Source organism: Cynara cardunculus (assembly GCF_001531365.2).
Source record: "Cynara cardunculus var. scolymus isolate 2C chromosome LG 2, CcrdV1, whole genome shotgun sequence".
Classification (NCBI taxonomy): domain Eukaryota; kingdom Viridiplantae; phylum Streptophyta; class Magnoliopsida; order Asterales; family Asteraceae; genus Cynara; species Cynara cardunculus.
Genome location: NC_037529.1, coordinates 7,136,473 through 7,147,853, shown reverse-complemented (window position 1 = coordinate 7,147,853; position 11,381 = coordinate 7,136,473). Strand labels below are relative to the sequence as shown.

The following is an 11,381-nucleotide window of genomic DNA, read 5'->3' as shown; positions in this document are numbered from 1 at the left end:
AAATTCATTTTTATATTTCTCATCTTAACTCTCGTTCTTACTGAAACTCAATCACGTGTATATATCGCATCTGAAAGTTAAGTAAAAACATAAAAGTTAGAAAAATGTTAATAAATGTTAACATGAAAATATTATATATATAAAATGTTAACATGAAAATAAATCCAAGGGGTCACAACCAACAATGTGAACAAGCAACTTTTAAAACGGCCCCACGCAATCTCTTATTGTTTATCCATTTCTAGTCTTTAAACCTAATTTATACCCGCAAAACCAGTCTGCATTTAAAATTGAGTAAATTATATTTTTAGTCCTTGTTAAAAATTATGATTTTTTTATGGTTTAGAAATTATTATTTTTGTCCTTATAATTTATAATTTATTGATATTTTCACTTTTGAACTAATTCTTACTTTTTTAAGTTTAAAGACCAAAATAGTAAAAAAGTATAACCATAAGAACTGAAAAAATAAAAAAATTATAAAGACGAAAATAAAAATGATTTACAAACTATGAGGATAAAAACCATAATATCTAAACCACAAGGACAAAATCCGCAATTTGTAACAAATCACAGGGACGAAAAACGTAATTTACTCTTAAAAAAAATCAAATTACATCATTACCCTCCTGACATCCATAAGTACCCTACACCCACTGCCCTTTCCCTCCATCCGCCTCCCTCTCTCTCTCTAGAGATTCATACATCACACTGAACCATGGCAACCGTCGGCGGCATTGTCTTCCTCCTCGTCTCTGTGTTGTCCGTGGCCGAAGCCAGAATCCCCGGAAACTACGCCGGCGGCTCTTGGCAAGGTGCTCATGCTACGTTCTACGGTGGCAGTGATGCCTCCGGTACAATGGGTATGTTGCCGGATTCCTTGTGGTAGTCACTTATTCCTCCGGTGCATATTATTGAGCTTATTTTGGTTTTATTTTTACAGGCGGTGCTTGTGGTTATGGGAATTTATACAGCCAAGGATACGGAGTGAACACGGCGGCGCTGAGCACGGCGTTGTTTAATAACGGCCTAAGTTGTGGCGCTTGCTATGAAATCAAGTGCGCCAATGACCCGGGGTGGTGCCACGCCGGAAGCCCCTCCATCTTCATCACCGCCACCAACTTCTGCCCCCCGAATTTCGCCTTACCAAATGACAATGGCGGTTGGTGTAACCCTCCTCGTACCCACTTCGACCTCGCCATGCCCATGTTTCTCAAAATCGCCCAATATCGTGCCGGAATCGTCCCCGTCTCTTACCGCCGGTATCCACTTACACTCCCGCTTTTTTTCAGTTTTTATGATTAGCCTTTAATGAGATCTTTATTCTGCAACGGTTTGACATAGAGAATATATTTATTTATTTTTATCCTGATTTGACTAAAATGCCCCTTAAAGATACCATACATCATAAAGAACACCCTCTAGTATTCCGAGTTGACAAAACTGACCTTTGTGTTTTCTGGCTTGTTACCGCAGGGTCCCTTGCAGGAAGGCAGGGGGGATCAGGTTCACAATTAACGGTTTCCGTTACTTCAATTTGGTGTTGATCAGCAATGTTGCGGGTGCGGGTGACATTCAGAAGGCATGGGTAAAAGGGACAAAGACGAATTGGCTGAGCATGAGTCGTAACTGGGGTCAAAATTGGCAATCAAACGCTGTCCTCACCGGTCAATCGCTTTCCTTCAGGGTCAGAGGCAGTGATCGACGCACCTCCACTTCCTGGAACATTGTCCCTGCCAATTGGCAGTTCGGCCAAACCTTCATGGGGAAAAACTTCCGCGTGTAAACGACGGACACGGTTGTCTTCTAGAATTTGTTCCCATGAGCGATTGACTTTTGAAATCATCGCCCATTTGGTATTTTACCTCAAGCAAATTATCATTCTTGTAAAAATGTGAAACTTTGCGATTTGCAAAGTAGGATGATTTTTTATATATAAATATTCTATGCAATTTGTTCTAATCTCATTCGTCTTTCAAACCATTAAGAGATAGATTTTTTTGGAACCATTAAGAGATAGATTTTTTTTTTTTGTCAAACAAGATTCATCTCTTAATGATTCAGATGCTGTTTTTTAATGGAACTATTAAGAGGTAAATAAACAACTCCTTAGTATATGATACAAAAAACAGTTAAAAAAAGTTACCGCGTTTTGGTTCTTAGAACAGGGGTGTGAATGTAAAATCTCTAGAAAATCAAGGTCTACATTATAAATTATTTCCGGGTAAAATTGGTCATCAACCCACTAAAGATAATCAAAATGGCAAGAACGGCTTTGGGTTAGTTCAAGTGGTATTAAGACGGTTATTAGGACTCCTTTTTATAGGTTACTAGTTCGAGTTTTAAAAGGTTGTCGAGAATTTTTCTAATTGATTTTCGGGCTCTTGAGATGAGTTGGAGTTCAGGTAAGTTGCCGTAAACTGTTGAGAAGACTTTATCATATTCATATTTTTTAAGATGTTTTTTTTATTGAAGTAATTATAAAGACGAAACAAGTCGGACAATGTGATGTTTAAAAAAATAATAGGGGTTATAATTAAGATCATGTAATCATTGGGTGAGAGAAAAATTTAGAAAGGTAAATGGCATCCAAGATCAATAATACAATATGTGATGCTACTTTTAGTTATCTTGTTTAATATCTAATTATTATTATTATTATTATTATTATTATTATTTATTTATTAATATATCATTCAACTTTTCTGATTATATATAGATTAATAGTTTATTACACTAATAAAATAGTATAATAATAAGTACATATATTATTTTATTATTAAAATTGTTTTTACTGTTTTATTTTAGTATGTGGTTGAAATTGGGGTTTTTTTTTTTTTTTTTTTTTTTATTGTTGAAAGGACCCATTATTTTTTATGTTTTTAGTAGTTGAGTTGGAGTCTTGGAGATGTCGTTGGTGTGAATGGTTTTAATGGATAAAGGACATGTAAAATTATGCATTTTCAATAATATTAAATTGTTGTATGTGCGTCTTGTCCATTATGTCATTTTCAATAAACTTTGTAACCTCTCAAAGTATAAGCAACAATGTGATCCGATAACTTTGAATCTAACTTAAAATCATTGTCAAAGTTACACATAATTTGAGACTTATAAGAAGCTTAAAACTTATATTTTTTTTATCCCCGTGAATGAGTTGTTACAAATTATTTGTGATCTTGATAATAAAATGAGAAATATTATTTTCAATGTTAATTTGGAATGATGTACTTTTAGGTCATGCAATTCTTATGAATAATTAAAAGGTCATATAGAGAGACCGATCGTTTAATTCACATATGATTGACCTTAATTACAATAGAAAAAAACTTAAAAATATAGTACATTGATAAGAGGGTGGGATATGTCCATTTGGCCTTATGCTCCATGCTCCAAATGAATTCAATTCTCTTGGTACAAGTGCTTTTCACAACCACCAAAAGGACTAGAAGTAGCATGCAAGATGTTGGAAATCATCACAATTTATTCACCTTATCGATAGAGTTCAGTCTTCCATAAAGATTAAGTGTCAAAATCTAACTAAAAATAAGAATTGTATGTGAAAAAGATGTTAAAAAATAAAACATACATCTTCATTTCTCACTGGCAATTTTCAAAAAAAATGTTGACAGTAGGAGACTGAGTAGTAGTAGTAGATCCCACTTACAACGCACATATTTAAATAACATATTGTAAAATAAAACAAAAACAAAGTTTTCATCTTTTTTTGAAAGTAACTCATTACATCTTCATTTCTATCTCTGGCAAATCCTTCATTTTCTATGGCATAAATTACATAACCGTTAAAATGAGAGCTTTATACGTTTAAGTTTGGATATTTACGTAAATACTTTGAATTGTAATGTTAATCTATAAAGTATATATTTATATGTTAAGTTTATTCTAGAATTAAAAAAGTAAGGTTTTATATGGAAAATGCAAATTTTGGATTGTAGCGTATTTTAAAACCGACCAAAAGACGAGTTTTGAGGAATTTAAAGATGAAAGAAAACTATAAATAAAATAAGTAATTTAAGAAAATAAATAAACATTAAAAGTGTGAAAACAAAAGTTGGAAACACGGGAGAGCAATAAAAGGGGTTGTTTTGCTTCAATTGCCAGAGAACCAAAAATGGCCAAACCTTTCCCACTTTTCCTCTTTTTCATTAACTTTGTGTGTGTAAAAGATGGACGATATGACATATAAATAAATATATATATATATATATATATATATATCATAGAAAATAAATAATACCAAATTTAAAGATTTATGTTTTAAAATGTTCATTTTAATATCAAATATTGAACAAAATCGATGTTTATGTCTGGTAATTTGATTAAAATCACGACACGATCGATATGAATAAGTATTTTCTTGCACTCTGCAATGAAAAAGGGTATGAAAATACACTAGGAATGTCTTTTATCTGTTTTGCTAAAGAGTATGAAAGCTTAAACTTGATAACCTAATGTCTCCATATATATTAACAAACAGCAAAAGGATATGTGAGATTAATACCTAAGATCGGTCTTCAACCCCTAATGTTTCCCTTTACGGGTCTTCCATTGCTTCAGTATGTACTCGACCCCCTCTTTTAAGGTCGCTTTCCTTTTCTCCTTGTTGTTCCAAAGCTCTGCCAATGGATATCTGCCGCTTGGATTGTATTCATTCAGCTCTTTCAGAGCAGTCACAACAGCATTACAAACATCCTCATCACATTCTTCCTTAAGGCTTGCAACGTGTTCATCTTCTTCATTCAGGATCTCCTGGAGAACCACATTCCACATAACTATATATAGCAAGAAACTGACGGAAAGACTATTAACTATTGTTTACTTTAGGTGATCCCAGAAAATGGATAAAATTGGTCACTACATTTTCCTACTTCTCCAATACCTACTCGAACTAAAAGGTTTATCAACCACAACTTAAGCTCTCACAACCACATCATTTTTGTTGAAGTTTTAATCAATTAACATAAATGATCAAGTTAGGACGACAAAAATAACAATTTCACAGAGAGAATGTTAATAGTTTCATCTTTATGTTATAGATAAGTTGATTAAAATTGGTCGAAGAAATGACATGATTAACCAAAGCACTATATGCAATTTATTACTCCATTTCACAGAGAGAATGCCAACAGTTTCATCTTTATGTTATAGGAGTAGTAAAGCAGAAAAAGAATCATGCAGAATTGAAAGTTGAACCACAGTTAAAAGGGGGTGTATTCAGCTATGCATCAATGTACCCACATGTGCAAGGGAGAAGGTATGTACGATCAGCAAAATACGTACCTTGCTATTCCCATTAGTTGTGGTGATCTTAAAGGGATGCCAGCTTGGATCCCTCAGCCGTTCCTCCCACAAAGATGCCAACTTGATGGCATTATCTGCTCCTCCTTTAACAGAACGATTTTTCTTGGCAGCAATGAGGAAAGGTTTTACATCAAGCTCGCCCATTCTCTTCACACCAATGTGAGCACGAGCAGTATTATCTTTCAACCCCTGTTGAAACAATGATTAAGAGGTAAGTATTCTTGGAAGAGGAAGATGGTAAAACTAATCCATTACTTTTAAGTCGAAGGAATTACATATAGTGGTTTGTGGTTAACCCATACTCCTAATTAGTTACACATAAGGCTTATCTGTTTCCATAACAAAATATATATGGGATCTTCAATAACTAACACCTGTGTCACTCTAATTACATCCATCTGAGGTAGACAGATATACTAAACAATAAGTGTTACATTTTACTAAGATGCATAAACAAAGTCAGACTTATTGGAAAGCCCAACTATTATAAGGGGTTGTTCAGTTGTTTTTTCATTAAGTTCTGTATAGACGAAGCTGTCTGTAGGAATTTAATTGTCTGCATGGATTATGTTAAATTGTTGTTCGGTTGTTGCACTAAATAAATTCTCAATGATGTAAATGATAAATTTTCCCTCATTACTTATTTTTTTAACAGTGCACTTTTATATTATATTAGACAACAATGGTGCTTGTTCCTCCAATTTGTCATATACAATAAACAACAAAAAAGAACGGCTTCAATGATAACAAAGGATCACCAAAAGAAGAAACAAGAACCAATAACAATCCCACCATTTGTTAATGCAAGAACCCAATAGCAAGGAACAAGATTTCAGAGAGGAGGAGCAACTATTTACAGGAAAAAGAACAAAGGGGGAGAAACCTAGAATATAAATCAAAAAAAAAAATATCCAACCCCACCATTGCTTGATTTGCATCTCTTTTGATGGTGAGTAAACATCCAACCCAACTAATGCTTGATTTTCTCTCTTTGACGGTGAACGGATGAAAAATATCCAACCCCACCGTTGTTTCCTTTTTTTTTTTTTTGACAGTGAATGGATGAAAATGCGAAGGAAAAAAAGGAAGAAGGCAGATTCTGTACATATCTTTGGATTGACTACAATCATCCTCCCACCCAATAGTTTGTTTCTCTGCAAACCTTCTTAATAGAGGGGAAACCCCCCATTTCTTGAAAAAAACTGAAGCAAGAAGAAAAACAATCCTAAAATAAAGACGGAACAGTTTTCAATAGATGCCCAAACCCAGTTTTGATCGATGGAGACAGCAAGAGGTGCAGATTGATGGAGGGAGTATTAAAATAGAGCTTTATGTGATGCCATCATCCTTGTCTGGATTGAGTATGAAGATGAAAGGGGGAGGGGGGGCGGGGAGGAGTAAAAGGGTAAAAGGGAAATAAATGACCTGATAAACGGCTGCGTCTATATGACTATTTTTTGGGCTGACCAAATAAGCTGTTTTTTTAGCCATTAAGCCACTTCCGAACAACTTTGTATAGATTACTGAATAAGCTATAACCTTATACAGCCCATTAAGCCTTTACCAAACAGCCCCTAAGATCACTTCATTCTAGCAGGCATTAGTAAATTCATAAACATAATTATAGATGCATAACATAAAAATGACCGGACGAAAACAGACTCACAGAAATCAGCTCTTTACGAGCTTCCTGCAATTCATCGTTGCTCAATCTTTCTTTAATTATCAAGGCTTGATTAAGATCTTCCAAGCTCTCAAGTTCCTCTTCTTTGTCCTTGAGATCTTCTTTAAGCGACTCCAACTTCTTCTTCGCATCAACATCCTCGTCTGTCATGTGTTTTCTCACTTCTATAGCTCCCTTCATTTGGTTGATCTCCAGTTCCAATCGTTGCTTATCATCAAGATTTTTCTGAAGCTCGATGATACGGTGGTGGAGTTTTTCTTTTTCTCTCTGTTACATATTGATAATTTAAATATATAAAAACCCAGAAACATGAAATGAAAACATGCTTTTCCTAGCACACATGATTTAGGAGAAAAGTTTGTTACAAACCTTCTGATCCTCAGCCAACTTCAACACTCTTTTGCCTGCCTTCTTCTGCTCCAAAATTGCCAATTCATTCTGCAAAAAGAAAAAAATCTTTCACCACTTGCAATAGAAACAAATTCACAAACTGCAGAAATTCACAAGTTCACTTTGTCAAAGAAAGTTATATATATTTCACAAAACAAACTACTGGACAATTATCGACTTCTGGTGCTAACTTCCATGATTAGCATTTAGCAAGTAATATTTCATCTACTCCTGATTGTTGCAAAACATGACCTCAACCAATATTACATGTCACATGAAATGAAACACTTCCCCAGAAGACCACCAGCCAAGTTTATTATATCATAAATGAGCATTAGACCTATTGGCAGCTGCCCACCATGAACCACAAAAGGCCTAGAAACAAAGCAAAGCACCAGAAACAAATTCTTTTATTGAAAAGCAGAAACAATTTACATTTTACATTTTCAGGAGTTCGGCAATGTATCCTCTGAAAATAGAGTCAAACCATGATATGGATAGACAACATTTGACTTCATTGCTGTTACAGAGCAAGCAACCTGTAACTCAAACCACCCAAACTGAGATCTCAGTTTCTCACCATGGGACGTCAAGAAAACCACAGTTGATTTATTCCTTAAAAGTGATTAATCTTTGACATTGTGATGTGTAATATAGAATGATGATGCACTCAAAATACACTTGTTAAATAGTGGGAGACTGAACAGGTGGCCCTCATTGTAGCAGGTGATATTCAATGCTATAGAATGCATGGTAAAGCTGTAAAGATTTATGGATAAATTTTCTCTAGATGTTAACAAAATCAAGTGAATCATGGTAGGTGGAACTCATTGTGGAGAAGACTAATTGGAAAAAATGCTTATAATTTGCATGGACGCATTATGATCAGGTCCAACAAGACAAAAGACCAATACAGATGTAAATTTTATCCAGCCACAATGAGGATAAATGGTCGATTAACATATTTATTAAAGATTATCCAAAGCAACAGCACATGACATCAACTACATCAACATTCATGGAGAATATCAGAAAACCAATTTAGAGAAATGTCACCTAAATAAAAGATATATTGGCAAATATGCAAGCAAGACCATCATATAATCCAGGAGGTTAAGTAATAAACCATAAGTAATACAATAAATTAGTACCATTTTCTTCTCATTGTCAAGCTTCATTTTCTCACTTTCATTTTTAGCTTCACGTGCTCTCAATTTCCTTTCACGATCTTCCAGCTGCAGTTTGCTCTGTTCATGCTCAATGGTAATCTTTGTAAGCTGCTCATTTGCCTTCATTTGCATCATTTTGACATCTAATCAAGAACAAAAACAGGAAGTTGCTATCGCAAGCATAAAATTAACCAACTTAGGAACAACAGACAAATGATTCAACATATAACTGTAACTTTATGAAACACCATAAAAACTAATACCCGTATTGAATTTCTCGATCATCACTTCTCTCAGTTCCATAACATTCGCCATATGGGAATCCGTCCGGCTTATTTGAATCTTTATCTCTTCGCTTTCTTTGCTCTTTTCCTCTATCAGAGTTCTCAAACCCGAAAGAAGTTTTGAATTTTTTATACTTTCTTCTTTTTCGATAGCAGAAACAGTCTTCAAATCCCCGTTCTTTCTAAGATGTTCCCCAACAAGACCATTCGCGTTATAATCTTCCTCCCCTGCGATCCATGCATACAACTTATCATCTTTCTGCCTTGTCCTATTGTACCAATCTTTCCTCCCATGTTTGTCTATCTCAAATGCGTTGACAAACTTCAATGCATGATTAAATCCATCCCACTCTTTCCCAAAGTCAACCACAGCTTGTCCAGAATGACCCTGCCAGCTCCACAGAGGATGAACTTTGATTGGGTTGTACCCTTGTTTCATCCACTCATCTTTTAGTTTTTTACCACTTTCACCCGAATACTTACCATCCTTGCATTCAACTGGAATATTGGCAACCACAGCCATCCAAGGCCAAACAATTAGCTCGTCACTAGTTTTGTGCCATGAAACGGTATTTTCACTAGGTGGTTCGGAATACTTAGTTTTAGCACGAAGGTCCCTCTCTAAGTACTCCTCCAATCCCATATGTCTGGCCTTCTCTTCTAACCCTGCACTTCGTGACTCTCTCGCTATTCGAGATGCATGCCTAAGAAGGTCCCTGTAAGTATAGTCTCGGCTACCACGACAATAAGGACATCTAATAATGTTATCTGAACACCTAATGTTTACCACACCATTTCTCAGCTCCTTGTAGGATTTGCTTTTATATCTTTCAAATTCAAAACGGCTGCTACTTGTGTCTCCTCTTCGATGATTCATCTACACCTTCGTTGCAATATATCGAACACAACAACTGAGCCACATAAAATCACATGTAAGTTGTAACAGGAATCCTCCTTGATATAAACAGATATTTTAACTCACTTCACTCATATTACAAAAAGATCACCAGTAAAACACTATTTATATGACAAAAAAAGCTAATGCGTTACATAATCAACAAGAGATAAACTACAACAACAACCACTTAACCCCAAATTAGTTAGGATTTGCTAAATGAACCAATGAGATTATAAAGCAATGAATTTCAATAGAAGACAACTAATGAACGATAAGAACCAACAAGGATGACAACTAAAGCTGCAGAAATAAGGGCATTAAGTAACATTAACTTGCACACACAGCTTGTTCAGTAAATATTTTGGCGGAAAGTAACTACGAAATTAACAAAACTTACCCCGAATTTGGAGGGAATGATAAGAACAAAGACCAAAAAGAGCTCGGCACGACTTCAAACATGAAACAGTGCAGGATTCTTATAACACGATAAATTTAAACGTATTAACTAAGTGGCCTACATTAATTGATCCCCCAAATAAGCATCATCGAAGAGAAGACTGTTTTGCTGCAATTAGGCTTTAACGAATATACAAATTAACTACAAATATGACAGCAGAAGTGATCACATTTTAATCTACGTTACAAATCATGGAAAACGTCAACTTAGAAAACTAATAGCTCTTAGGAACAAATGTATAATTTTAAGAAACTGTGTTCCTTCCATAGACAACAGGGGGTATAACATATAGAAAATACCGCAAACACAAAAAACGACGATTAGACTAGTATACCTGAGAGTTTCCAGAAGCTTGAAGTATAGCTTAGAAACAAGAAACCAAAACCCTAGGACAGAATGGTTAGGGTTTTGTTGTGATAATGGCGGAAATGATGGATGAAAATCAAAATCAAAGCGGATTTTGATGATCAGAGATTAGAGTTGATGGCTGGATTTAAAAGAAGTAAAAGGGATTTGAGGGTTGAGTTAGAGAGAAAGAGAAGGAGTAATACAACAACGATGCAAAAGAAAACCGCCGGAATATACCTCCAGGAGCAATCTCGCGTTGCGTTCTTCCCGGTTCCCATAAACCATTTCCCATGCTTATGCTGACGTGGCGTCCTTACTCTTTTGAACTCCGGTACGTTACGTTCATGGACTGAACACTAAAATACCAATCCCATCGTTTCTACGTGCACCCGCAATGTGCCCTTTTTGGACTATATTTTTTAAATTTTAACCTACTAAAAGTTTTAATATTTTATTTTTATAATTTTATAAGGATTATATCCAAAACAAAAACTTAAATACCAATTTCAAGACATATTGTCATTTCAGTAATTTATAAAACAAATACGTAAAATATCGTTAAAATATTGATTTACAATTTGTAAGTTTATTTTGGTAATTTCATAAAAATTATATTCAAAATATAACTTAAATATTAATTCTCAAGACATTGAGTCATTTCGGTAATTTTATAAAACAAATATGGAAAGTATTATCAAAATACCGATTTTCATATATAGGGTCATTTTGTTAATTTTGTAAAGATAATAATATAAAAATAAAGCTTATATACCAGTCTCCATGACATAGGGTTATTTTAGTAATTTTAGAAAGCAAATACGTAAAATAT

General features: G+C 34.6%; 2 protein-coding genes across 2 annotated transcripts; one reads left to right on the top strand and one right to left on the bottom strand.

Annotated features, from left to right (window-relative positions):
* Positions 1 to 718: 718 nt before the first annotated feature.
* On the top strand, positions 719 to 1,967 carry LOC112505719 (expansin-A4-like). Its single transcript, XM_025109665.1, has 3 exons — positions 719 to 863; positions 944 to 1,262; positions 1,477 to 1,967. The coding sequence occupies exons 1-3, from the start codon at positions 719 to 721 to the stop codon at positions 1,784 to 1,786; spliced, it is 774 nt and encodes a 257-aa protein (XP_024965433.1). The 3' UTR covers positions 1,787 to 1,967.
* A 2,435-nt stretch (positions 1,968 to 4,402) lies between these two features.
* LOC112507819 (protein INVOLVED IN DE NOVO 2-like) lies at positions 4,403 to 10,765 on the bottom strand. Its single transcript, XM_025112538.1, has 7 exons — positions 10,539 to 10,765; positions 8,829 to 9,760; positions 8,548 to 8,708; positions 7,376 to 7,444; positions 6,989 to 7,273; positions 5,302 to 5,511; positions 4,403 to 4,770 (listed from the first exon to the last, which is right to left on the bottom strand). The coding sequence occupies exons 2-7, from the start codon at positions 9,724 to 9,726 to the stop codon at positions 4,543 to 4,545; spliced, it is 1,851 nt and encodes a 616-aa protein (XP_024968306.1). The 5' UTR covers positions 9,727 to 9,760; positions 10,539 to 10,765; the 3' UTR covers positions 4,403 to 4,542.
* Positions 10,766 to 11,381: the final 616 nt, after the last annotated feature.